Consider the following 27,248-nt stretch of genomic DNA (forward strand, 5'->3'; position numbering starts at 1 on the left):
CACACAGACATGGTCATAAAAACTCACATGCTCTTTAATGGCTCTAGTGAGATATAATTTATGTGCCATAAAAGTTCACCCGTTTAAAAAAAAGTGTGCAATCCAGTGGTTTCTAGTATATTTTACAGAATTGTGTAATCACCATAATCTAATTTTAGAACATTTTCATCATCCACAAAAGAAACCTTGAATCATTAACAGTCACTCCTTATTCCTCCACCCACTCTTCCCCAGGCCCAAGCAACCACTAATCTGCTTTCTGTCTATAGATCTCCAAATCTGCCTGTTCTGGACATTTTAGATAAATGAAATCATGCAATAGGTGATCTTTCATAACTCGATTCTTTCAGCATGGTACTTTCAGGGTTCATCCGTGTTATAGCACGTATCAGTACTTCATTCCTTTTAATGGCCAGATAATATTCCATTGTACGACTACACCACATTTTGTTTATCCCTTCATCTCTTGACTATTTGGGTGAATACTACTTTTTTTTTTGAGATGGAGTCTCACTCTGTTGCCCAGTCTGAAGTGCAGCAGCACGATCTCAGTTTGCTGCAACCTCCTCCTCCCGAGTTCAAGCGATTCTCCTGCCTCAGACGCCTGAGTAGCTGGGATTACAGGCGCGCACCACCACGCCCAGCTAATTTTTGTATTTTTTAGTAGAGATGGGGTTTCACCATGTTGGTCTCCAACTCCTGACCTCGTGATCCGCCCACCTTGGCCTCCCAAAGTGCTGGGATTACATGTGTGAGCCACCGCGCCCAGCCTTTTTTTTTTTTTTTTGACAGACAGGATCTCAGTCTGGCACCTAGGCTAGAGTGCTAGAGTGCAGTGGCATGATCATGGCTAACTGCAGCCTTGACTCCCTGGGCTCAAGCAATTCTCCTGCTTCAGCCTCCTGAGTAGCTGGGACTACAGGCATGCACTACCATGCCTGGCCAATTTGTTTTGGTAGAGATAGGAGTCTCACTGTGTTGCTCAGGCTGGTCTCGAACTCCTGGTCTCAAGTGATCCTCCTGCCTTAGCCTCCCAAAGTGCTGGGATTACTGGCTTGAGCTACCACATGTGGCCAGTTTCTACTTTTTGCCACTATGCACAATGCTGCTGTGAGCATTCAGCTATGGGTTATTGTGTGGATGTTTGTGTATTTCTCTTGGATATATACCTAGGAGTGGAATTTCTGGGTCATATGGTAACCCAAATGGGAAACTGTTTTCCAAAGTGTCTGCACCATTTTACATTCCCACCAGTAATTTGCAAGGGTTCCAGTTTCTCCACATTGCCATCAACATTTGCTGGAGTCCCTCTTTTTTATTATAGCTGTCTTAGTAGGTGTAAAGTGGCTTTGATTTGCATTTCCGTTACTGCTGGTGATGTTGAGCATCTTTGCATGGGCTTATTGGCCATTTGTGTGTCTTCTTGGATAAAATGTCTATTCAGATCCTTTGCCCATTTTTTTCAACTGGGTTATTTGTCTTTTTGCTATTGAGTTGTACAAATCCTGTATGTATTCTAGATAGACATCCCTTATCAGATCTGATTTGCAAATATTTTCCCTCATTCTGTGTTCTCTTTCACTTTCTTGATGGTATCCTTTAAGATGCAATTTTTTTTTTTTTGAGAGGAGTTTTGCTCCTGTTGCCCAGACTGGAGTGCAATGGTGTGATCTTGGCTCACTGTAACCTCCACCTCCCGGGTTCAAGCGATTCTCCTGCCTCAGCCTCCTCAGTAGCTGAGATTACAAGGCTCCTGCCACCATGCCAGGCTAATTTTTTTGTATTTTTAGTAAAGACAGGGTTTCAACATGTGAGCCAGGCTGGTCTCGAACTCCTGACCTTAGGTGATCCACCTGCCTCAGCCTCCCAAAGTACTGGGATTACAGGCATGAGCCACCGCACCTGGCCAAAGGTGTAAAATGTTTAAGTTGTTATTAAGTCCAACTTAACAATCTTTGCTTTGTTTCCTATTTCACCCCGTTTTGCTTTTTCTGAACTTTTATTCGTCCGTTATTCCCTCCTCCTTTCATTGCTTCTGCTCACAAACTCACTCTTACACACTCAGCTCCCAAAGCCTCTGTGTTCCCAACAAGGGCATGGGGCATGATTTACTCTCAGGAATCCTCCCTCCACATCAGCCTCAGGGGAATCCTCCTCCTGCATATTGACAGAGATACAGGGAGGGGGTGGCCTCGAGTCAGGGGGCAGTGGGTAGCAGGGAGGGGAAGTGCCATCAACACCCTGCGTCTTTCCCAGGTTCCAAGAACAGGGCTCTGTGGAAGCATATCTGTGCATGCTTTCACAAGCTACTGTAGCTTCACCTGAGAAACGGAGGGATCAGATCAGACCATCCAGCAAATGACTTCTATCATTTTTCTTTAAGAGTCTCACTCTGTTGTCCAGGCTGGAGTGCAGCAGTGGCGAGATCTCAGCTCACTGCAACCTCCACCTCCCAGGTTCAGGCAATTCTCCTGCCTCAGCCTCCTGTGTAGCTGGAATTACAGGTGCCTGCCACCACACCTGGCTAATTTTTATTTTTTATTTGTTTATTCTTAGTAGAGACGGGGTTTCACCATGTTGGCCAGGCTGGTCTCGAACTCCTGACCTCAGGTGATCTGCCCACCTCGGCCTCCCAAAGTGCTGGGATTACAGGCGTGAGCCACCACACCCAGCCGGGGCTTCTTAACCCGGGCTCTACGCCCCTCTGGAAATTGTATGCACAGTAATGGGTATAGTGAGTTTTTCTTGGGTAGAAGTTCATGGCCTTCACAGATCTTCAAAGGGATGTGCTAAGCAAGAAAGGCTCAAAACAATCAAGCTATAGGAACCTTGCAGGTCCCAAAAATGTCCAAGTCTTGTGGTAGCATTTCTCCCGCCCCGAGGGAAGACACAGCTTCTTACCCAGAGGGACCAGGCAGCATCGGTTTCCCATGGATCCTTCAGGCTCTTAGAGCCCAGCCCAGGGAGCCGAGACAGGCCAGCTCCCAAGGGCACTCCTGGGGCCTGCCTTGGTCACCCCGAGGCTCCTCCCCAGGCAGGCTCGAGGCAAGGGAGAAGGCATGCCCACCCTCCGTGGAGATGGAGGTGCCCTCTCCAAGGCCCCAGCATGGCTGGGCTGCAGGAAATCGAGGGCAGGAAGAGGGGCTGGGGCCTGGGCGCCGCCTTGCTCCCATCTGCAGAGCATCAGTGGGGCAGGCGGGTGGGGGCTTTCAAGGGGGGCCAAGGAGGAAATGAGAATAAACACAAGTGAGCGGGGAGGGAAGGGGGGCTGCGCCTAAGCCCCTTGGCAGCCCATGAAGGGAAGTGACACAATGAGGAATGTGTTTCCCTCTGCCCGTCCCCCACGTGGGGGTGGGAGGCTGAGCCCTGAGAATGGCCAGACCCCAACAGGGGCCAGAGGGCACATGCTGGGACAGCCCCAGAGTGGGGCCGGCGGTGAGGATGGGGTCTGGCGGCAAACGGTGGGGGCTGGGCCGGAGGGGCACCCCTTGGCAGCCAGGATTCTTATCCTGTATCCCTCTCCCTCGGCCAGGGGCCTAGGGTCAGTGTCCTGGCACAATCCCTACATGCGCCCCACTGGGGGCACCTCCCAGCACACCCCAGCGTGGAAGCCATCCCTCCTCTAGGGAACTGGCCCCTTCTGGTGGCCCCTTCCCTTCCTTCTCCAGGGACTTGGGGTCATGGAGGCCGTCTGAGTCCTTCAAGTCCTTCTTGTGGGAAGGAGCTAAGGGTGAGGGCTCCCCTGGCCGTGGGAAGGGCTGTGCACGGTGTTTCTGTCCCTCAGTGCACAAACAGGCCCCCTGGTGGGACAGTATCTCCCCGTCCAGAACACCCATTTCCTCTCCTCCCAGCGGGTAGCCGGCTTGGTTAACCCCCTCCTGCCCAGAGACATCGATGAGGCTGTGGTGGGCAGCGCCAAGAGCCTCCTCAGCCCCCTACCCCTGACCCCCTCCTCCGTCTGGGCTGAGGGGTGGCAGGGCCAAGAGTCCCCTCAGCCCCAACCCCTGACCCCCTCCTCCATCTGGGCTGAGGGGTGGCAGAGCCTGGGAAAGCAGGTGGGCCCCAGACATCTCTGTGGATCTCCTGTCTTCCCGCCACAGACCTTCAGACAGGAGTCCCTCACCCTTGCCTGCTCCGGGGGTCCACCCAGCCTCGCCTGCTGCCTCACAATCTCCTGCCACTGGGTGGGAGCCAAGAGGCCACTGCCTCCATCTCAGACCCAGGACAGGGAGGCCGGCTGGGCTGTGAGCCTCGTGAGCTCTATGGGGCCTGAAGCCCGTCCTGGTTTAGCTCAGGAAAGAGCTGGCTGGCCTTTGAGTAGGTGGGCAACTGGCCCCGCCCACCCTGCCTTCTAGGCACCTGTCCCTGGCTGTGCAGGGTGAGGGAGAAGGCCACTGAGCAGGCACCCACCTTGGTCTTCTGTGGTCCTGCCTGGCCCAAAAGCCCAGGGGCTGCCCTGGCAGGTTTGGGGTTAGGGCAGGCAGGTCCCCTGTGGGTGGGTACTGTCTCCTCAGCACTGTCCCTGCAGCCCCGGGGGCAGGTGACGAAGGGGGCAGAGAGTTGTGCCATGGCCGTCATGGAGTTTGAGCCACAGACTCAGGGCTGGAAGCCTGTGGACTCACCTGCAGCTCACTGCTCCAGGCCAGGCTTGGCCCCTGGGATCCCTGGGGGGTCAGAGCCCCCTTCTATCCTGTCTCTCAGCACTGCGGGCTCCTGCGGAGACCCATGGAGAAGACAAGACTGAGGACCTTGAACAAGCTATCACCTCACTGGCTTCCTCATCTGAAGGAGGAGGATGGACAGGACTTACACCCCTGACCTGTTTCCTCGCCTGTCAGACAGAGATGGGCGCAGGGATAAAATAGCCATAAAAAATACCCGCCTTGGCCGAGCGTGGTGGCTCACATCTGTAACCCCAGCACTTTGGGAGGCTGAGGCGAGAGGATCACTTGAGCCCAGGAGTTCAAGACCAGCCTGAGTAACATAGTGGAACCCTGTCTCTACAAAAAAAAAAAATTTTTTTAACTAGCAGAGTGTGGCGGTGCACACCTGTGGTGCCAGTTGCTTGGGAGGCAGAGGTTGGAAGATGGCTTGGGCCCAGGAATTTGAGGTTACAATGGCCCATGATCACACCACTGTACTCCAGCCTGGATGACAGAGAGACCCTGCCTCAAAATCAAAACAAAACAAAACACTACCCTCCCATGCGCCCCCTCCCCTGCCCACAAAGGCCAGGCTCAAGAAGCTTCTCCCTTTGTATAGCAATTTACAAAAGACTATGACACCTATTTTCAAATGCTTCCCAGGGCAACCCCGGTGACCTGCAGGGCAGCCCGGAGGTGGAGCAGGGTAGGAAAGGAGGCCTCCTAACTCCCAATCCAGGGCGTTCTCCGTGTCGTCCGAGGCCCTTCTGATCCCATCTCTTGGTTTCTTCGTCCTCCTTCCGTTCTGACCAGCCTCCCGAGTAGCTGGGACTACAGGTGTCACCCAGGCTGGAGTGCAGTGGTGCAATCTTGGCTCCCTGCAGCCTCTGCCTCCCAGATTGAAGCAATTCTCCTGCCTCAGCCTTCCGAGTAGCTGGGACTACAGGTGCGCACTGCCACACCCGGCTCATTTATTTTTTCTTTTTCTTTTTTCTTTTTTCTTTTTTGTATTTTTAGTAGAGACGAGGTTTCACCATGTTGGCCAGGATGGCCTTGATCGGGAGTGGTTCTTGAATCCCACCTCCCACCCAGTGCTGAGGAGAGCAGAGGTTTAGCAGGAAGTCAAGTCCCTGAGAAACCCAGGAACAGCACCGCGGTGGCAGTGAGGACCCTTCCCGGGGAGGGGAGCAAGGCGGCCCCAGCGGGGAGAGGTGTGAGGGCTCTGCGCTTGCCTGCTTGCCTCCGCAGGGACCTGAGGAACAACATCATCAGCACAGTGCAGCCGGGCGCCTTCCTGGGCCTGGGGGAACTGAAGCGCTTGTGAGTGGCATGCCCCTCCCGAGGGAGAAAATCACCCCTCCTGCTCCATGCCCACCGCCTTCCTCTCACCCACCCACACCTGCCCCTCCTTTCCACTCAGGTGCCTTGGCTGGGGTCCAAGGAGCCGCCATTTCCAGTCCAGCTGCGGCCCTGGCCCCAACCTCATCTCTTTTCTCATCCCGCCCCCCACACAAGCCCTGGCCCCACCCATGTGTTCCTCACAAGTGGACCCGCGTGCTGCCGCGTGGCCTACTCGCTGAGGTTGCCTGTGTCTCTCTAGAGATCTCTCCAACAACCGGATTGGCTGTCTCACCTCCGAGACCTTCCGGGGCCTCCCCAAGCTTCTCCGACTGTAAGTGATGGGATGAGAAGTGGGGAGAGAGGAGAAGGAGGAAGCACATAGGAAGTAAAAGGTGGCCCCCAACCCTTCCACATCGCACCTGCTCCCCTCCACCAGCCCATGGAGACCCTAAGACCCCATCTCAGTTGTCCCCTGTCTCCTGCAGAAACATATCTGGAAACATCTTCTCCAGTCTGCAACCTGGGGTCTTTGATGAGCTGCCAGCCCTTAAGGTTGTGTGAGTATCTCTTCCTAGCGCAAGGACCCAGACCCCTGTCCCTTCCTCTGCCCAGGAGGGATGTATAAGCATCGTGACCACTGTGACTGGCCTCACGAGTGGGCACAGCAGACAGTGCCTGAAATGCCCCCATGATCACCTTCCTGCGATGGCCCGGGGCAGAGACGGCGCACATAGACCCAAGATTGCCCCTCCTACCCCTCCAGCCTTGTCCCTCCCTGGGGCCCCAGGCCACTCATGAGCCCACGCCCCCTCTGCTCTGCTCTGTGACCCCTCTGCCTACCCTGCAGGGACTTGGGCACCGAGTTCCTGACCTGCGACTGCCGCCTGCGCTGGCTGCTGTCCTGGGCCCAGAATCGCTCCCTGCAGCTGTCGGAGCGCACACTCTGTGCTTACCCCAGTGCCCTGCATGCCCAGGCCCTGGGCAGCCTCCAGGAGGCCCAGCTCCGCTGCGGTGAGCAAGTCCCCCCGACTACACATCTACCAGGGACCCTGCCTCTCCACCAACCCAGGGCCCAGACACGAGCCTCCCTCAGACCCACAGATTTTTACCTTTGTACTGCAGTTTGCAAAAGACCACAGCACTGAGTCCTGCTCTGGCGTTTAGGGATACCTGATTTTTATGTATAAATTACTATCTGAGATGTGCTGCCCAGCACAAAAAGGCTTTTCTGTGCTCTCTTTCATGACTGGTTTGCAACAGCTCTCCCACAAAAAGAATCACATTTACTATCCCAGTGACCCTCCCCGTGAGGCGGGGCCGGTGCTATTCTCCCCACTCCGCCTATGACTGTGTGCTGGGCGTGTTCTCCAGGGCATCCCCTTTCCTGCAGTGTCTCGGGGTCAGTCTTCCATCAGCTTTTCTAAGCCCCCTTGAGGGTGCTTGTTCATGTTTTCATCTGGCCCCACCTCTTGGGGTAACATGTGTACTGAGAAAGGAGCATTCTTTGTCCAAAAACTGCCTGTCCCTCCCCTTTACCCTTATCCCTGGAGACTTTCTCTTGACCCCTTTTCCTTCCCAGCTGGAGCAGGCTACAGGCTGAAGGCCCCGCCCCGTCCCACCCCATCCTGCTGGACTCTCGCTCACACATGCAGCCTCACACGCGTGTGCACTCGGGCCTCACGCCTGGTGTCTCCTCCCACAGAGGGGGCCCTGGAGCTGCACACACACCATCTCATCCCGTCCCTACGCCAAGTGGTGTTCCAGGGGGATCGGCTGCCCTTCCAGTGCTCTGCCAGCTACCTGGGCAATGACACCCGCATCCGCTGGTACCACAACCGAGCCCCTGTGGAGGGTGACGAGCAGGCGGGCATCCTCCTGGCCGAGAGCCTCATCCACGACTGCACCTTCATCACCAGGTAGGAGCCGCTCTGCCCCTCGTCAGGCCTCAGCATGGGGATGGGGGGGCCTGCTGTACCCCACAAAACAGCTGCACCCAGATGTGTTCCCGGGAGAATGTGCATGCATATTTATGGAAAGCTTGGACTAAGTTATCAATGTTCTGGATAGAGGCTAGAAATAAATATCTGATAGAACAAAATGATGATACTTGATATCTCTTTAGGGCTCTTACACTGTATAGAGTGGCTCCCATCTGTGAGAGATATTATCGGCTCCATGATAAGGAGGGGGAAATCAAAGCTCAAAAAAACAGTATCATAAGGCCAAGCAGAATAAAAGGAGTGTGTACTTGCATCCCTTGTTTCATCAAAGAAAAAAGGACCTGCAGCTAGTGTCCTAGGATGGTGCTGAGGGAGGGCGACATGGCTGGGCCCAAGGATGACTCACCAGCCAGCTCCGCCTGCCATCCGCAGTGAGCTGACACTGTCTCACATCGGCGTGTGGGCCTCAGGCGAGTGGGAGTGCACCGTGTCCACGGCCCAGGGCAACGCCAGCAAGAAGGTGGAGATCGTGGTGCTGGAGACCTCTGCCTCCTACTGCCCGGCCGAGCGTGTCGCCAACAACCGCGGGGACTTCAGGTTTGGCCTGCTCCGCCCTGTAGAGGGCTGCCCAGCCCCCAACCCCACTCTTGCACCTGACATCACAGGTGGCCAGAGTTTCCCCATCCGCTGTCTCCATTGGGTCCTAAAGATGGAGAAAAGTCTTCCTTTTGTCATTCAGCCTGAAGCCTTGCTATCGAATAGATAGGCTTTATGTATAAACTTATATCTGAGGTGGGGCGCAGTGGCTCATGCCTGCAATCCCAGCACTTTGGGAGGCCAAGGCAGGCGGATCACCTGAGGTCAGGAGACCAGCCTGACCAACATGGCAAAACCCCGTCTCTACCAAAAAGTACAAAAACTAGCCAGGCATGGTGGTGGGCGCCTGTAATCCCAACTACTCAGGAGCCTAAGGCAGGAGAATCCCTTGAACCTGGGAGGCAGAGGTTGCAGTGAGCTGAGATTGCACCATTGCACTCCAGCCTGGGCGACAAGAGCGAGACTCAATCTCAAAAACAAACAAACAAAATTACCATCTGAGATGTGCTGCACAAAAAGACTTTTTTTTTTGAGACAGAGTCTCACACTGAAGTGCAATGGCATGATCTTGCTGCCTCAGCCTCCCCGGTAGCTGGAGTTTCAGGCCTGTGCCACCACGCCCAGCTAATTTTTGTATTTTCAGTAGAGATGGGGTTTCACTATATTGGCCAGGCTGGTCTCGAACTCCTGGCCTCAAGTGATCCACCTGCCTTGGCCTCCCGAAGTTCTGGGATTACAGGCTTGAGCCACTGTGACTTTTTTTTAGACAGGGTCTTGCTCTTTCATCCAGGCTCCGGTGCAGTGGCACAATCGTATCTCACTGCAGTCTCGAATTCCTGGGCTCAAGCGATCCTCCCACCTCCGCCTCCTGAGGAGCTGGGACTACAGGCGCAGCCACTATGCCTAGTTTATTGTGTTACTTTCTGTAGAGACAAGGTCTCACTTTGTTGCCCAGGCTGGTCTCAAACCCCTGGGCTCAAGCACTGTGCCTGGCCACAAAAAGGCTTTTATTTGCCTCCTTACATTCAGAGTTTGCAAAAGCTCATCCACAAAGAGTATCACCTTTTTTTTTTTTTTTTGAGACGGAGTCTTGCTCTGTCGCCCAGGCTGGAGTGCAGTGGCCAGACCTCAGCTCACTGCAAGCTCCGCCTCCCGGGTTCCCGCCATTCTCCTGCCTCAGCCTCCCGGGTAGCTGGGACTACAGGCGCCCGCCACCTCGCCCGGCTAGTTTTTTGTCTTTTTTGGTAGAGACGGGGTTTCACCGTGTTAGCCAGGATGGTCTTGATCTCCTGACCTCGTAATCTGCCCGTCTCGGCCTCCCAAAGTGCTGGGATTACAGGCTTGAGCCACCGCGCCCGGCCAAGAGTATCACCTTTTAAGATCCCAGTGACCCTCTCTGTTATGCAGGGAAGCTATTATTCTCCCCACTGTACAGCTGAGAACATTGACTCCGGGAAAGGATAAATGCCTTGCCTTAAGCCATAGCAAATAAGTGGCAGAACTTGAATTTAAACTCAGAACTCTAAAGTCCAGCCCCCTATCACCTGAGACAGCCCAGTCAGAACAAAGAGAGTGGAACTTGGGAACCCCTGGAAGGCTGATCTGAACCCCGCTCCTGGATCCCTCCCCAAGGCCCCCAGGAGTCTGGCCTCACAGTTCTAAAGACAGGAGAAGGGCTGTTGTTCTGAGAAGCCTGGTTCATCGGCAACTTCCTGCCTCTGCCCCCAGGTGGCCCCGAACTCTGGCTGGCATCACAGCCTACCAGTCCTGCCTGCAGTATCCCTTCACTTCAGTGCCCCTGGGCGGAGGTGCCCCGGGCACCCGAGCCTCCCGCCGGTGTGACCGTGCCGGCCGCTGGGAGCCTGGGGACTACTCCCACTGTCTCTACACCAACGACATCACCAGGGTGCTGTACACCTTCGTGCTGGTGAGGAGGGGCTGGGGCACCCCCCCAGCTCTGCTTCGGGGGCACAGGGAAGGGAGAAGCCAACCTAATGAGCAAGGGGAGCCTGGTCTCTGGGCCGCTGGGCTGTGCCTCTCGTCCCTGCCTGTGCAGAGCCAGGAGCCAGTTCCTCTCCTCTAGCCACCCTCTGCCGAGGGATTCAGACACAGAGGCCACAGTGGGGAAGGGCACAAGTCCTCTGTCCCCATCCGGACACCTCACGCCCCTTTACTCACCAACACCAAAAGCAGAGTCCCACTGTCCTTACACCAGGGGTGCTGGCAGTGGTGGCCTTGGGCAGTGATGGTCTCAGCCTCCTCGGCCCTCCTAGCTTGATGAGACCCAGCAAGTAGGCTGGACTCCTGTCCCCAGGCACTGAGCACTGGTACAGAGCAGAGGGTCCCCAGGGGCAGTTCAGGGGCAGAAGGAACAGGCGGGATGATCCTCTGTCTTTCCCCAATCTCCAGATGCCCATCAATGCTTCCAATGCGCTGACGCTGGCTCATCAGCTGCGCGTGTACACAGCTGAGGCTGCCAGCTTTTCAGACATGATGGATGTAGTCTATGTGGCTCAGATGATCCAGAAATTTTTGGGTTATGTCGACCAGATCAAAGAGGTGAGACTCAGCTGGACCTCGGGAACTCGCAAAATGCCCCCATCCCTCATTTGCTCAAGCCTGTCTCTCACTCCAGCCCCTGGCTCCCAAGCCCCGCCCCTGCCCTCAGCAACTCCCCTGTCCCCCCAGCTGGTAGAGGTGATGGTGGACATGGCCAGCAACCTGATGCTGGTGGATGAGCACTTGCTGTGGCTGGCCCAGCGCGAGGACAAGGCCTGCAGCCGCATCGTGGGCACCCTGGAGCGCATTGGGGGTGCCGCCCTCAGTCCTCATGCCCAGCACATCTCGGTGGTAATGGGGGTCAGCGTTGGGGGTGACCCTGGCATACAGAGGAGGGAGGCGCTCCCTCTCAGGCGTGCACCTGCTGTGCCCCAGCTAGCAAGAGCAGCAGACGTGACAAAGTTCTGAGCCGCGGGGTTCACTTCCACGTTGTCAGGGGCAGTGCTTAGGAGAGGTGGCCGGTGACCCTGGAAAAGTGATGCCAGACTCCGTGGTGGGGAACTGAGCCAAAGGGCCAGCCTGACGGGAATAAGCAGGAGGAAGGGTGAAAGGATTAGAAGGGATGGGAGCAGGGCTTGGTGGCAGGGCAGACAGCACTCGGGATTGAGTGAAGAGTAATGGAAGTTCCCTGAGAGAAGGCGAGGGCTCCAATCCGATAACCACAGTAGAGCATCCTGTATGTGCAAGATATTGTGCTAGGCCCTTGGGGCGATGCAAAGGGGCGAGACATGGAGCCTGCTCTACAGCTGAGTCGGGCAACGGAACTGGCATAGTTAAGAGGTGAGCAAGAGGCTGGGTGCAGTGGCTCCACTGTAATCCCAGCACTTTGGGAGGCCGAGGCGGGAGGATCTCCCGAGGCCAGGAGTTGGAGACCAGCCTGGGCAACAAAGAGAGACCTGGTCTCTATAAAAAATACAAAAATTACCCAGGAGTGTTGGCATGCGCCTGTGGTCCCAGCTACTCCGGGGGCCAAGGTGGGAGGATCACTTAAGGCCTGGAGTTTGAGACTAGTCTGGGCAACATGGTGAAACCCTATCTCTAAAAGAAAAAATGTTTTTAATTAGATGGGCATGGTAGCATGCCTGTAGTCCCAGATACTCAGCAGGCTGAGGTGGCAGGATCACTTCAGCCCAGGATTTGTAGGCTGCAGTGAGCTATGGTTGTGACACTGCACTCCAGCCTGGGTGACACTGTAAGAACCTGTTCCTTTAAAGAGAGAGAGAGAGAGGTGGCTTTGAAAAGACTGAGGATTGAAGGGGAGGACTACAGCCTGAGCAGGTCCATTGAGAGGGAATGTGCAGTCCCAAGCAGAAGGCCACCATCTCAAATGGTGGGATGACAAGGTCCCTGTCCCCAGAATGCGAGGAATGTGGCATTGGAGGCCTACCTCATCAAGCCGCACAGCTACGTGGGCCTGACCTGCACAGCCTTCCAGAGGAGGGAGGGAGGGGTGCCGGGCACACAGCCAGGAAGCCCTGGCCAGAACCCCCGACCTGAGCCCGAGCCCCCAGCTGACCAGCAGCTCCGCTTCCGCTGCACCACCGGGAGGCCCAATGTTTCTCTGTCGTCCTTCCACATCAAGGTGGGCGCTGGGGGAGGGTGGGGGTGGGAGTCGGGAGGCACCCAGATGCAGGTACCTGGTGGGGGCAGTGAGAGGAGTGGGAGGAGGGGGCTGCAAGACATCAGTGCTCTGGGGGGTCCTGGTGTCTCTGAGGAGCTCCTATGTCCCCCCAGAACAGCGTGGCCCTGGCCTCCATCCAGCTGCCACCGAGTCTGTTCTCATCCCTTCCGGCTGCCCTGGCTCCCCCGGTGCCTCCAGACTGCACCCTACAACTGCTCGTCTTCCGAAATGGCCGCCTGTTCCGCAGCCACAGCAATGCCTCCCGCCCTGGAGCTGCTGGGCCTGGCAAGAGGCGTGGCGTGGCCACCCCCGTCATCTTCGCAGGAACCAGTAAGGGACTGAACTCCCTGCCCTGCCCAGGTTGCCTCTCGTGTGTCTGCCCTGTACCCCTTCATCCTGCCCTTCCCTGGCCCACAGCCCCCCAGTGCCCTAGTGGAACTGAGACAGGATGTTGCGGCCCTCACCTTTTCCCAACAGGGCAGAGGGCAGAGATACCCCATAAAGAAAGGGTTTGGAGGAGAAAAGTTCAGGAAGACATTGCCTTCTATATCCCAGATTTGTTCAATTTCAAGAGGGCTACGAGCACAGCCCCCTCCAACACACACACGCACACACCCCACGGGCCCAATGCAGACAAGTAATGCTGAATGGGCGCCTGCTAGAAACAGCGCTGTCGTTGGTGCTGGAAGGAATAAAAACATCTAGGCCATGGTCCCTGCTCCCAGAGGCCACCTAAGTAGTAGAGGGTGAAGTAACCTCCCAGGGCAGCCACAGGAGAGGTTCCAGGCGGCTGCTGCACAGGCAGCCCAGGTGAGCAGCATTCTGAAAAGGCAACATGGCTCCAGCTGTCGTGGCGGAGGTGGGACTGACACAGATGGGCCTTGAGGGATGATCAGGAGTTCGAGAGACACCAAGGAAGGGCGGAAACCAGGGCACAGGAATAACAACATGAGCAGACACTGAGTGTCTGACTCACCACCCAGCTGGGGGCCTGGCACTCAGAAAGCAGATAGATCACCTGCAGTCCCCCACTTATCGTTCCATCTTTTCCCCGGGACCAGCGACCTCCACACCTGCCTTCTTTCTGTTGGTGATTCCACTGTTGCTCTCACCATCCACGCTGACACCAGCCCATCTCTGGCCCCCGCACCTCCACCTTCAGTCCATCCCTCATGCCGTCACCAGATTCACCTTCCGCAAACTGCACTTTGCACATCAGAGAGCCCCTTCAAAGTCTTGGGCCATTTCCCATCATCAGGACGTCTGCCTCCCTCCATGAGCCCTCTAGGGTCCTAGCAATGCGGCTGTACCCCCTTTGCCCACCCAGAAGGCGCTGCCGCCCCACCCTGGGTTCCGTCCTGTTCCTAGTGCAGACTCTTGCTGTCAGGTCATGCATCCTCACTGAGTATGTGGTATGTGCCAGACTGTGCCTGAGCTGGGACACACCTGTGCACAGACAGTTATGGCTGTGTCCTTGAGGAACACACCCTTCAGCAGAGAGCACAGGCAGTGGACAAGTCATTGTAAGTGCAGCTCATTGTAAGGGAGCAGCTGCATGAAGTGTTTTGGAGGGCACAGGATGAGGGACTGCCCAACCTAGTTGGAGGCCAGGGAGGCCTTTCCCGAAAACCACTAAGACTTAAAGGACAAGTAAGGTGGCCTGAGGAAGGTGAAAGCCCTGTGTCTGCAGCTGCGTGGGCTGTGGGAGTGTGTGGGGAGAGGTGGGTAGGTGAGGGGTCCGTGGAGTCCAGGGCCTGCTCCGGGAGCCCCTCTCCCACTGGGAACGCCTCCTCCTAGTCCTCCCTCCATCCCGCCCACGTCCCTCCTCCCTGTACCTGGCTTGTGTTCCCTCCATCTGCACTTCTCTGTTCTTGTCCCTGAGCCCCCAAGCCTGAGTCCTCACCATGAAGCATGACATCACTGCTCATCCAGCACTCAGGGCGGGCCACCACCCAGGGCTCACATTTTCCATCATCATTCGCACCCCTCGCCCTCCAGGGTCCCCCGTTAGACTGAGACAGTCCTTGGCATTGCACCGCATGCCCCCAGCCCAGCACTGTGCTCTGCCTGGCAGGTGCCTAGTACGCACCCTGCCACCGCTGCTGCTGCTGAGTCCCAGCTTAGCCCACCTCCCTGACACCCTGTGTGTGTCTGTGTGGACGTCCCTCTCCCCCTGTAGGTGGCTGTGGCGTGGGAAACCTGACAGAGCCAGTGGCCGTTTCGCTGCGGCACTGGGCTGAGGGAGCCGAACCTGTGGCCGCTTGGTGGAGCCAGGAGGGGCCCGGGGGGGCCGGGGGCTGGACCTCAGAGGGCTGTCAGCTCCGCTCCAGCCAGCCCAACGTCAGTGCCCTGCACTGCCAGCACTTGGGCAACGTGGCTGTGCTCATGGTGGGTGTGCGGTGGGGTGAGAGGTGGAGGGGTGCAGGGACATGCACTGGGTGGAAAATAGGGGTGGGAGTACTCTGACCACCTGGGACCATGGAGAAATACAGAAAGGACAGCACCCCTATTGGGCCCCATGACTGGCGGGATGTGGGGAAATGGCCCTTTGGCCTCTCCCACCTCTCCATCTTTCAGGAGACAGGCAGGGAGGTCTGGCCTCCATGCCTATAACCAGATAGATGGATCTGATGGATCTGGAACTCCCTAGCCTGGCCTTCACATCCTGCACTTTCTGAGACTAGACTTTTTTTTTTTTTTTTTTTTTTTTTTTGAGACGGAGTCTGGCTTTGTCGCCAGGCTGGAGTGCAGTGGCATGATCTCAGCTCACTGCAACCTCCGCCTCCTAGGTCCAAGTGATTCTCCTGAGTCAGCCTCCCAAGTAGCTGGGATTACAGGCATGTGCCACCATGCCTGGCTAATTTTTTATATTTTTAGTAGAGACAGGGTTTCACCATGTTGGCCAGGCTGGTCTCAAACTCCTGACCTCAAATGATCCACCCCCCTCAGCCTCCCAAAGTGCTGGGATTATAGGCATGAGTCACCGTGCCCAGCCCAGACCAGATTCTTACAAAGTAGAAAAAAATAATCTGGGAACCCTTCTCCTTCCTGGTCACCCCCTCCTTTGTGGCACGTGGTGCCACCACTCTCCAGTCCTGCAGGCCTGCTGCTGGTCACAGGCAGCACCTACTCCCTCTCTCCTATCTCTGGTCTTTCAGGCTGGGGGTGTGAAGAGTCTCCAGCAAGGCAGGACCAGAGGCAGGGAAGGGGCAGCAGTAGCTGGCTCCATGGGGCTGGCTTCCTAATAGCGGAAAGCCTGAAACTTTTCTCCCTGCCCAGATGAACTAAGCACCAAAGTGCAGGACCAAGGCTGAAGGGGCCTGGGAAGAGGAAAGCTGGCCTGGGGGCCTAGTGAGGTGTCCATGTTCCTCATGTCCTCTTTCCTGCCCTTTCCCAGGAGCTGAGTGCCTTTCCCAGGGAGGTGGGGGGCGCGGGGGCAGGGCTGCACCCTGTGGTATACCCCTGCACAGCCCTGCTGCTGCTCTGCCTCTTCGCCACCATCATCACCTACATCCTCAACCACAGGTGGGCGCTCCTGCAGGAGGGAGGGTGTGGTGGGCAGGCACGGAAGGGGACCCCACCCTGCCCACTCCCCGTCCTGTGCTCTGGTACATACTTTCCATTCCAGCTTTGCAATGGGGGAGGGACTCCAAGGCAGGTGTAGGAAACCTCCCAGCGCGGGTGGAGGGTGGGCTCACTGAGTACTTGGCAGGGGTTTTTTCCCCAGGTAGGTCCACATGACTTTCTCAGCCTCTCACCCATTTGAATGTTCTGGGGTTGGAATCACTTTGAGGGGTTAAGGACTCCCTGCCCTGTGGCCTCTGTCACATTCCCACCCATGCACACACGCAGATATGTGCCTGCCCCCCCGTGGCTCTCCCAATGGCCTGGAGACCCCATGGGCCTGACCTTGGGTTGAACGGTCATTAATTCAAGACTGTTTCCGGGCAGCTCCATCCGTGTGTCCCGGAAGGGCTGGCACATGCTGCTGAACCTGTGCTTCCACATGGCCATGACCTCTGCCGTCTTTGCGGGGGGCATCACACTCACCAATTACCAGATGGTCTGCCAGGCGGTAAGCAGGCAAAGGGGCTTGGGGGGTGGTGCTTCAAGATGAGTGTTGGCACCTAGGCATAGAGTAGGGAGATGCACTGGAAGAAAATGGCTGGTGCTTATAGGCCGCGGCTCCATGGCTTCCTCTGTGGCAGCCTTGGAAGGCAGGGATGGTGGGGCATGGAGAGTGAGAGTAGGGGTAAGAACCAGATCAGAGAGAATGGGGAGATGGGCTTCAAAGTGGAAATGGGGACCTGCAGTGATAGGGAGGTGGGGGATCAGCCAGATAGCCATATCAGGGTCATGGGAAGTCTTGCAGTGGGAGAGAACCCTGGGGTGGAGGCAGAGGGTGGCAGCAGGGATGGAAGCTTGGCCAGTGTACGGGGAGTGGGCTGGGTAAAGTAAAAAAGCTGGGGAACGGAGGCTGGAAGCCTGGGAGGACACCAGCAGGGCTGAGGCTCTGGGAGGGTCCAGTCGTAGCCCCCAGGTCCCCAGCCTCCGTGCCTTGACCCTGCAGGTGGGCATCACCCTGCACTACTCCTCCCTGTCCACGCTGCTCTGGATGGGGGTGAAGGCGCGAGTGTTCCACAAGGAGCTCACTTGGAGGGCACCCCCTCCGCAAGAAGGGGACCCCGCCCTGCCTACTCCCAGTCCTATGCTCCGGTACATATTTTGAATTCCAGCTTTGCAATTGGGGAGGGACTCCAAGGCAGGCGTAGGAAACCTCCCAGGGTGGTTGAAGGGTGGGTTCAAGGTCCCTGGGAGATCACTCTCCAAAGACAGGAGAGGCTAGGCCCTAGACTCAGCAGGTCACACAAGACCATGCAGTAGGGGACATCCTGCGGGCTTCTGAGGCATGACAAAGCCAGGGAAGGAGATGACTCCAGATGTCATAGCAAGGATCCTGGGAACCTGAGTGGCACCTCTAACTTCTGCACTGTTTAGGGTGAGAGAGCAATTCTGACCTTTGCCCCTTAGAACAGTCATGGCCAAGTCCAAGTAGTCCCTGCAGGGACCTTGCATCCCTGGCAAAAAATTCTGAGAATTTAAAGGGGAAAAACGATGGCACAGAGACACCAAGGAAAGGGCTCTGAACACCCGGTTCTTCCCTTCCCTTTCCCCACCTCTGGGACCCCCAATCCCTCATTCCCTCCAGGTTCTATTTGATAGCTGGAGGGATTCCACTCATTATCTGTGGCATCACGGCTGCAGTCAACATCCACAACTACCGGGACCACAGCCCCTAGTGAGCACCCCTCCCTCCTGCCCCAAGCCCACCTACCTAACACCGGATGCCTTCCACTCCACTGGCAGGGCCACCTGCCAGGTCCACCCAACCATAACCCAACCCAAGCCCATGCATGCTGACCAAGCCATCCTTGTCTCTGCACTCACCATATCCTGTCTCCCCCACCACCCTGGCCCCCAGCCCCATCCCGGCCATGCCCTCTGGCCTCATCACTGCTTCTGTGTCTCCTGCAGCTGCTGGCTGGTGTGGCGTCCAAGCCTTGGAGCCTTCTACATCCCGGTGGCTTTGATTCTGCTCATCACCTGGATCTATTTCCTGTGCGCAGGGCTGCGCTTACGGGGTCCTCTGGCACAGAGGCCGAAGGGGGGCAACAGCAGGGCCTCCTTGGAGGCAGGGGAGGAGCTTAGGGGTTCTACCAGGCTCAGGGGCAGCGGCCCCCTCCTGAGTGACTCAGGTTCCCTTCTTGCTACTGGGAGCGCTCGAGTGGGGACGCCCGGGCCCCCTGAGGATGGTGACAGCCTCTATTCTCCGGGAGTCCAGCTAGGGGCGCTGGTGACCACGCACTTCCTGTACTTGGCCATGTGGGCCTGCGGGGCTCTGGCCGTGTCCCAGCGCTGGCTGCCCCGGGTGGTGTGCAGCTGCTTGTACGGAGCAGCAGCCTCCGCTCTGGGCCTCTTCGTCTTCACCCACCACTGTGCCAGGAGGAGGGACGTGAGAGCCTCGTGGCGCGCCTGCTGCCCCCCTGCCTCTCCCTCGGCCCCCCACGCCCTGCCCCGGGCCCTGCCCGCCGCCGCCGCAGAGGACGGTTCCCCGGTGTTCGGGGAGGGGCCCCCCTCCCTCAAGTCCTCCCCAAGCGGCAGCAGCGGCCACCCGCTGGCTCTGGGCCCCTGCAAGCTTACCAACCTGCAGCTGGCCCAGAGTCAGGTGTGCGAGGCGGGGGCGGCAGCCCGCGGGGAAGAAGAGCCGGAGGCCGCGGGCCCCCGGGGAAGCCTCGGCCCCCGCCACCCCAACAACGTGCACCACGGGCGTCGGGCGCACAAGGGCCGGGCCAAGGGGCACCGCGCCGGGGAGGCCGGCGGCAAGAACCGGCTCAAGGCCCTGCGCGGGGGCGCGACCGGGGTGCCCGAGCTGCTGTCCAGCGAGAGCGGCAGCCTGCACAACAGCCCTACCGACAGCTACCTGGGCAGCAGCCGCAACAGCCCGGGCGTCGGCCTACAGCTGGAAGGCGAACCCATGCTCACGCCGTCCGAGGGCAGCGACACCAGCGCCGCGCCGCTTTCTGAGGCTGGCCGGCCAGGCCAGCGCCGCAGCGCCAGCCGCGACAGTCTCAAGGGCGGCGGCGCGCTGGAGAAGGAGAGCAAGCGCCGCTCGTACCCGCTCAACGCTGCCAGCCTGAACGGCGTCCCCAAGGGGGGCAAGTACGACGACGTCACCATGATGGGCGCGGAGGTGGTCAGCGGCGGCTGCATGAAGACCGGACTCTGGAAGAGCGAGACCACCGTCTAGGGTGGGGTGGACGACGCGGTAAACGGGCTGGCCACGCGGCTCCTTCCCCCACTCCTCAGGGCCCTCGAAGGCGTCTGCATAGTAGCAGGTTGGAGGTGGAGGAGCCGATGGCTGGAGGAAGCCCATAGGCAGATGTTCCCCCACTTGCCTAGAGGGCATCCCTCTGGGGTAGCGACAGACAATCCCAGAAACATGCATAATACATTTCCGTCCAGCCCGGGGCAGTCTGGACTGTCCGTGCCCTCCCAGGAAGGGAGGCGGCCTCCGTCTGTGTGAAAGGGCACAGCACAGCCCAGGTGGACCCTCCCCAAGTACTCCCACCCCCGCCTACTGTCCATGTGGCCTCACTGGGGACCATCAGCCTCACCAGCAAAGCAGAGATGAGAGCGTGGGAACTGTGTCCTTTCCTCCCTGCCCTCTACTGATTTCAGCCCAGCCCCTGCCTAGATCCTAAGTCCCTTTTCCTCTGGGGTTTGGCTGGCACGACAGCCAGCTCGGCACATGAGGCAGGTGATATGAAGTCACAAGGTGCTGCTTTTCTGATCAACTATGCAAGAGGGGAGGGCGGGGCCATGTGAAAGGCAGCTCTAGACATCAACCAGTCCTGGGGGAGGGGAGTGGGAACCGGGCACAACTAGGAACAAACTCACCATTCCCACAGGAGTGGTACTTAAACCAGACAGCAGGGTTCAGAGGTGGCACACCGGGACAAAGCCGAGGCCCTGCACCTCAACAGCTCACTGCCAGGTGCCTGTGGGTGAACTGAGGGGAGTAGAGGGAGCGGGCAGGTGGAACTGGGGCCGAATCTAGTCATGCCCTAAAGCTAGTCCTGTAAACAGTGGCGCCCCCATAAAGATGCAGGTGGTGTTTGGAGAAGCAGTTACTTTTCAGTTACAAGACCCATCTCCCCAGTCTCAGCCTTACAACACCAAGAGACTATGGAAGAGCGCTTCCTTGCCTCCATGAGGCCAGATGGAAGAACCATCCCAATCATTTGATCTCCAGCTCCATAGTAGAGAGACACCTACAAAATGTCAAACCAGCTTCCTGACTCCCAGGAGCCCAAGCCAAGCCCAGAGGCAGTGGCTGGGGTCCCTGCAGATCATGAGGGGCCTATGCCTTTATTATTCTTAAACACCGGCACCCATCTTTTCCCCAACCTAAAACCAACCACCAGCATTTCACTACAGGACCAAATGGAAACAGAGGGAACCCTGGGTCTTGGGAAGAGCAACAGGAAACCAAGGTCTGACCTAGGTTCCCTCCCAGTCTTCACATCATCCTGGCCTGATCACCAAGGTGACAGAGGACACAGGGGAGGGGAAAACCCACACACACTCCTTGGGATGGGTCCTGCTATTTATGCTTGCTGCACAGACATATTAGAAGAAGAAAAAAAAAAAGTTTTGTATTATTCTTCCACATATGCTGGCTGCTGTTTACACACCCTGCCAATGCCTTAGCACTGGAGAGCTTTTTGCAATACGCTGGGGAAAGGGGAGGGAGGGAATGAAAGTGCCAAAGAAAACATGTTTTTAAGAGCTCGGGTTTTATACAATAGAATGTTTTCTAGCAGATGCCTCTTGTTTTAATATATTAAAATTTTGCAAAGCCCTTTGAGCTACTGCCTTAGTCTACCCGCTGTCCTTTTGTTATGAGGCAGAGGATCTCATGACACCACACACACAAACCCACCAATGCCTGTGAATGGACGTAGGGCCAGGAATTCCCCAGTTCCCACTCCTCTGAGGGCTGATACTGCTGGGAATGCCAACTGCTCCACAAGCAGAGGGACACCCCCTCAGGCCTGCAGGAGCAGCAGCAGCAGTGTGGCCAATTCAAACCGGCAGCAGAGAGCCTGACATTTTCCCATCCATCCATGAGGAAAGCCATCTCACAGAACATGGACATAGGCAACTTGCTCTCCCACCCCAAGGGATGGGAGTCTCTCCTACCTACAGTCATCCCTGCACTCCTGACTTTACTCCAGGACCCAGGGTCCAACGAATGGCAGAGCCCATCTTAGTTCCTTCAAACAAGAAAGGCAATACCTACGGACTTGTGTACACTTCCGTCCTTGGTTATGACAGGACTGTTATCAAGCTGTCAGAACAGGATGAAGTGCTCCCAGTGGATATCCATCAGGGAGGGTTAGGGACACTCGTGGCAGCCTGTCTAGCAGCCTGGGCTCTCTGAAAGTCCCTAACTTCCTGAGGGGTACGCAAATACTGTTCTATTTCACTATCAGAAATGTTCTCATCTCCAGTGACGGTGGAGACAGGGGGTGCAGGGCAGATCCGCTTTGGGGGCTTCAACATGCAGGGTGGCAGGAGAAGGGCAGGACTGGCTGGCCGCTTCCCCTGGGGCAAACCTAAGGAATTATTTCCCACCTCCCCTTCTCTCTGCCCCTGTCCCCACGCCGGTGGCTCCTTCCCTCGGGTCTCCACTTCTGCTGTCCCATCCCGAAAGGCCAAGCGGACCAGCGAGTGGCGGTGCTGGAGAAGGTCACCGATGTGCTTCACCACAGACCGTTTGTCAAGTCTCAGAACTCGTAACCAGGCCAGCTGCTCAGCCATCCGCAGCAGCACAGCCAGAAGCTCCTGCAGGCGGGAGGACGCGGGGTAGGGCAGGTCCACATTTGCCAATTTACAAAATCGGGCAAGGGAACATGAAAGCCGATCTGCAGGCTGCAGCGACTGCCAAGCCAGGAAAGTCGCAGCAGTGATGACAGGCAAGGGATGCCGCCCAGTCACCAGCCACGTCTCGTTTGCCAGCTCCACCAACTGCAATGTTCGAGACAGCATCTTCTCTTTGTCTTCCACGTATTTGGCTGGCACAGAAGGTGAAGCCTGGAACAGTTTGAAGCTGAAACAACCAAAATGAGGGTTGGATCTTAATGATACGGGGACTGCTCTCCCACGGTAAGGAAAGGCAGCCCACTCAAGATGGGGAAGCTATTCTGCCCTCAGGAATACTCAAGCTCACTGGGCAGCAAGTTAATAAAGGCCATGAGAGAAAACAGGGCGTCTTCCGCTTTGTTAGGGGAAGGCGGAGGGATGTAGGAGAGCGCAGACATTTATTGGGCGCCTCCCAGTTGCCATTATTCTGAGTGCTTTACAACGTTCTCATTTAATCTACGAGGATGTACACCATTTTATGTGCATGTATAATTGAGAAACTTTCCCATAGTCATCCAGCCAAGCGGTAACCAAGCTTCAGATACAAGGCTATTTGACACCAACAGCCTCTGCTTTTAACGTTGTTTATCAGAAAAAAGAAAAGAACATAGCTACTTCAAACAAGAAAAGAGCCAGGCACAGTGCTCATGCCTGTAATATCTGCATTTTGGGAGGATCAGGTGGGCAGATCGCTTGAGCCCAGGAATTCCAGGCCGCAGTGAGCTATGATGGCGCCACCGCACTCCAGGCTGGGTGACAGAATGAGACTCTGTCTTTAAAAAAACTAGAAAAGGCTTAGCTTCTAAGCCCAGTTCTGTCATTAACTAATATCCTTTCAGCTTCCTCTGCAGATGATCCTGCTCAGACGGAGCTGGGCATTCAGCCACAAAGGCCGTAGCACAGCACAACTCTAGGAACTGCCACGCACAGAGCACATAACATGAGTGGCGCAACTCAACAGCCCTGTGCCAAGGCTCAGACCTATTTTCCCCACGTCATTAGGTTGCTGTGAGGGCAAAGGGGTTTGACAATTATAGCATTCTTTGGCAGGGTGCAGTGGCTCACACTTGTAATCCCAGCACTTTGGGAGGCTGAGATGGGTGGATCGCTTGAGCCTAGGAGTTCAAGACCAGCCTGGGCAACATGGCAAAACCCCATCTCTACTAAAAACAAAAAGTTAGCCAGGCATGGTGGCACGCACCCGTATAGTCCCAGCTACTTGGGAGGCTGAGGCACAAAAATCACTTGAACCCGGGAGGTGGAGGTTGCAGTGAGCCAAAATCATGACACTACACTCCAGCCTGGGCAACACAGCAAGATTTGGTCTCAAAAAAAAAAAAAAAAGAAAAAAAGGAAGAAAATTAAGCATTATAAAAATGTAAAACAATATTAACCGTATTAGTACAAGTATAAACTATAGATCTTTCTCCCACATCCTTTTACATGGATCTTTGGTCAAAAAGAGATGGCCAAGGCCGGGTGCGTGGCTCACGCCTGTAATCCCAGCACTTTGGGAAGCCAAGGCGGGCGGATCACCTGAGGTCAGGAATTTGAGATCAGCCTGGCCAACATGGTGAAACCGTGTCTCTACTAAAAATGCAAAAAAAAAAAAAAGAAAGAAAAATTAGCTGGGCATGGTGGCAGGCACCTGTAATCCCAGCTACTCTGGAGGCTGAGGCAGGAGAATAGCTTGAACCCAGGAGGTGAAGGTTGCAGTGAGCTGAGATCACACCACTGCACTCCAGCCTGGGTGACAAGAGCGAGACTCCATTTCAAGAAAAAAAAAAAAAAAAAAGAGATGGCCAAAGGTCAAAGGATTCAGGTCTAAGGACCCATTCCATCCCATCCTACTGTCTCCCACCAGGAAGGTACCTGCTGCAATAGGTCTTCACCAGTTCTGCCAAGCACAGAGATGGCACATCCAGTCCCAGGAGCTTTACTATCTGCATGTAAATGCTAGAAAACACATCCAAATCTGCATACAACAGCGTGCAGATGGCTCCCATTGTTAGGGGCCAGTTATGCTGTCGGCAGGTGATTAAGACACAGCACCCAACCAACACCTCCTTCTTTTGCAGCCTGGCCGCTCGGATGCCAGAGTGCCGGTATGCCTGTTGGTAGTAGGCAACCGCGGTGTCCTCAAATGTTGGTGGCAACTGCAGAACTCGACAAAGGTCTCTCACTCGGCGGAGGCCTAGGAAAAACCCACAGCAAAAGTTAGAGGGGTCAAAGGAGCTATCGTGCACCTCCTAGAAAATTCTGCGAGGACTCATTTAGATCTGCTAAACTTGCCTCAGATATCAGACGCACAAATTATGTACCTTTCTGGATAGACAGGAGTGACACTTGGTACAGTCATTCTAAAGACACAAAAACATCTGTGTAAAGAAGTCACATTTCAGCCCACTAGTTTTTGCAGGCTGATTTGATTCAGGGCCAAGCCAGTTTTATCCAGGCTCTTAAAGGCTACCTCAAACATACATCTGATCAAACCCAAACCTTATACTGACTTGCTGCCTCTCTCAGAACCATCCCTGTTTTATTTTATTTCATTTATTTTATTTTCTGAGACAGAGTCTGGCTCAGTTGCCCAGGCTGGAGTGCAGTGGCGCCATCTTGGCTCACTGAAACCTCCTCCTTTTGGGTTCAAGCGATTCTCCTGCCTCAGCCTCCCGAGTAGCTGGGATAACAGGTGTGCACCACCAGGCCCAACTAATTTTTGTATTTTTAGTAGAGACGGGGTTTCACCATGTTGGCCAGGCTGGTCTTGAACTCCTGACCTCAAGCGATCTGACTGTCTCAGCCTCCCAAAGTCTGGGATTACAGATGTCAGCCACCATCCCCATTTTAAATTCCTAATTACCATTCTCTTCTACTCTACCTCACACCAGCAATGCTGAAAATAGGAAAAGTGAAAAGCTGGACTAGGCCACCAGGATAGTTTTCTTTTTTTAATTATTATTTTTTTGAGACAGAGTGTCACTCTGTCACCCAGGCTACAGTGCAGTGGCACAATCTCAGCTCACTGCAACCTCTACCTCCCAGGTCCAAGTGATTCTCTTGCCTCAGCCTCCCAAGTAGCTGGGACTACAGGTACGAGCCACCATGCCCAGCTAATTTTTGTATTTTTAGTACAGATGGGGTTTTGCTATGTTTGCCAGGCTGGTCTCGAACTCCTGACCTCAGGTGATCCACCTGCCTTGGCCTCCCAAACTGCTGAGATTACAGGCGTGAGCCACAGCACCCAGCCTAGGATAGTTTTCTTTAAAGCCACTGTGTTGTAAAAGGTCAATTCTCACCTCGTTGCTGGCTGCGACTAACTTGTTCATTTTCCCCTGTGCTTCGGGAATATGTTACCTCTGTAAAATAATAAACAACAAATAGTGTGCTTAGCCTTTATACATCAGACCCCTGCCCTCCCACCACACAAAACCAGGACACAGAATTCAAATCATTGAGCATCTGCTGCTGCACAGTTAAAGGCCCCATCTGATTTTCTGTCTACAAGCGGTTCCGAATACACAGAGACTGGGAAAGGTGAGGACTGCACTAAAGCAGCTCCAAGTGTTCGAAATTTCCAGTCATCCTTCCAGTACATTCCATACAGGCAATTTTTCTAGTAGCAGATTTTTTTGTTGTTTGTTTAAGGAGTCTCCCTCTATAGCCCAGGCTGGAGTGCACTGATGCAATCATAGCTCACGGCAGCCTTCAATTCCCAGGCTCAAGTAGGCCTCCTAACTCAGACTCCTGGGTAGCTGGGATTACAGGTGTATGCCACCACACCTGGCTAATTTTTAATTTTTTTTTTTAGGCAAGTATCTCGTTATGTTGCCGAGGCTGGTCTTGAACTCCTGGGCTCAAGCATTCCTCTCGGCTCTGCCTCCCAAACCGCTGGGATTACAGGCTTAAGCCACTCCACCCAGACAATGGCTGCAGATTTTGAGGGCTGCCATGGTCAGAAACTTGGAAAGCAAAGAAAAGTAATGTTTTTCCAGTTTGTGCTTAAAACTATTTCAGGGTAATAATACATGCTATAATCATATCGGCAATCCTTCCACAATGACTAGACATGGCAAGATGAGTGGAACTTTCTGTGTCACTTACTCAACATTTATTACCCGCACCATCTATGCCCTACACTAAGTGCTGGGAAAACACAGATGAATGGCAGCCCCCATCTCCTTCGGCTCCCTCGCTCACTTTAGGTCATTTTCTCTCATATTAGGAGTGCGCATTACAGTTAGGAGTATGCGGGGGGAGCGCGGAGACAAAAGGAATCTGATGTTAATCCCTCCACCGCCCCAAGCTGTCCCCATGGCCACAAGTACCTCGGAGATTGCCCTCGTCGCTGAAGGTAGTGGTAAGGACCCCCTCGGTGACCACGCAGCCGCAGTCGGAGCACACCAGCTGGCTCTGCGAATAGTGTGAGTCTTCCACCAGCTCCGTGGAGCCGCAGTCAGGGCAGCGGCCTCTGCCTGGCATCTCACAACCGGCCCCAAAGCCGCGGAAGCCTTCGGAGACTCCTGCGTCTGCAATAGCAACCGTGCGGCAGCAAGAAGTAGAAGGCCACCCTTCAGAGGATTGCACCTTCGTCTTCCGGCCAGTGCCACGGCGGGATAGGCAGTTCCCTCCGCGGGGAGGCTGAGCGCCACTTCCGGTCGGTTCCTCCGCGGGCTCGGGTAGAAACGTGAGCTAGAAAAGGAGGTTCCTGGTCTGAACTGTAGGTCTCTGGTTTCCCTGCTCTGTGTAGTTAGTTTTTGGGACCCAGACTGGGGCTTGAATTTCGGTAAGTTTCTGCCTACATGGACACGTATAATAGACAGGTGATTGTTGTCACCCCTGAACAACCCTCCTTTTAAAGTCCTAAGGCAATCGCAGGTTGGTAATGAATGTTTAATTTGGCCATAGAAGAAAGTATATTTTTTAAAGGGAGAGTAGTGGAGAGAGAGCGAGAGCAGGAAACTGTGTTCTGCTTTCCAGAGCTGCTTCCTAAAGCAGGTACCTTCCTCTCTTTACCTCCTGTTTTTCTCAACTGTAAAACGAGGAAGTTGAAATAAAATC

General features: G+C 55.5%; 2 protein-coding genes across 5 annotated transcripts in view; one reads left to right on the forward strand and one right to left on the reverse strand.

Moving 5' to 3' along the window:
• The window catches only part of ADGRA2 (adhesion G protein-coupled receptor A2), a 46,487-nt gene extending 25,351 nt beyond the window's left edge, over positions 1-21,136 (forward strand). Inside the window, exons 3-19 of one of the 4 annotated variants that reach the window (XM_025393333.1) lie at positions 5,892-5,963; positions 6,244-6,315; positions 6,470-6,541; positions 6,832-6,995; positions 7,687-7,900; positions 8,357-8,521; positions 10,250-10,448; positions 10,931-11,080; positions 11,210-11,371; positions 12,438-12,662; positions 12,815-13,031; positions 14,881-15,089; positions 16,099-16,226; positions 16,653-16,776; positions 17,272-17,417; positions 17,911-18,000; positions 18,237-21,136. In XM_025393333.1, the coding sequence (XP_025249118.1) occupies positions 5,892-5,963; positions 6,244-6,315; positions 6,470-6,541; positions 6,832-6,995; positions 7,687-7,900; positions 8,357-8,521; positions 10,250-10,448; positions 10,931-11,080; positions 11,210-11,371; positions 12,438-12,662; positions 12,815-13,031; positions 14,881-15,089; positions 16,099-16,226; positions 16,653-16,776; positions 17,272-17,417; positions 17,911-18,000; positions 18,237-19,509 (3,682 nt within the window). In that variant the 3' untranslated portion in view covers positions 19,510-21,136. The remainder of the gene's footprint in view (positions 1-5,891; positions 5,964-6,243; positions 6,316-6,469; positions 6,542-6,831; positions 6,996-7,686; positions 7,901-8,356; positions 8,522-10,249; positions 10,449-10,930; positions 11,081-11,209; positions 11,372-12,437; positions 12,663-12,814; positions 13,032-14,880; positions 15,090-16,098; positions 16,227-16,652; positions 16,777-17,271; positions 17,418-17,910; positions 18,001-18,236) is intronic. The other 3 variants (XM_025393335.1, XM_025393334.1, XM_025393336.1) reach the window with 3 other exon arrangements.
• On the reverse strand, positions 21,042-26,793 carry BRF2 (BRF2, RNA polymerase III transcription initiation factor subunit). The gene is made up of 4 exons (XM_025393337.1): positions 26,516-26,793; positions 25,487-25,546; positions 24,060-24,381; positions 21,042-22,374 (listed from the first exon to the last, which is right to left on the reverse strand). Exons 1-4 carry the CDS (start codon positions 26,667-26,669, stop codon positions 21,651-21,653), a joined length of 1,260 nt encoding a protein of 419 aa, XP_025249122.1. The 5' UTR covers positions 26,670-26,793; the 3' UTR covers positions 21,042-21,650.
• Positions 26,794-27,248: the final 455 nt, after the last annotated feature.

This window comes from Theropithecus gelada, chromosome 8, assembly GCF_003255815.1.
Source record: "Theropithecus gelada isolate Dixy chromosome 8, Tgel_1.0, whole genome shotgun sequence".
In the NCBI taxonomy this organism is placed as follows: Eukaryota; Metazoa; Chordata; class Mammalia; order Primates; family Cercopithecidae; genus Theropithecus; species Theropithecus gelada.

Excerpts from the sequence above, each read along its gene's own strand:
- BRF2 (XM_025393337.1), bottom strand. The coding sequence starts at position 26,669 with ATGCCAGGCAGAGGCCGCTGCCCTGACTGCGGCTCCACGGAGCTGGTG. Across the intron at positions 24,382-25,486 it reads TAGTCGCAGCCAGCAACGAG|GCCTCCGCCGAGTGAGAGAC; the intron begins GTGAGAATTGAC and ends GGTTTTTCCTAG. Across the intron at positions 22,375-24,059 it reads GTGAAGACCTATTGCAGCAG|CTTCAAACTGTTCCAGGCTT; the intron begins GTACCTTCCTGG and ends TGGTTGTTTCAG.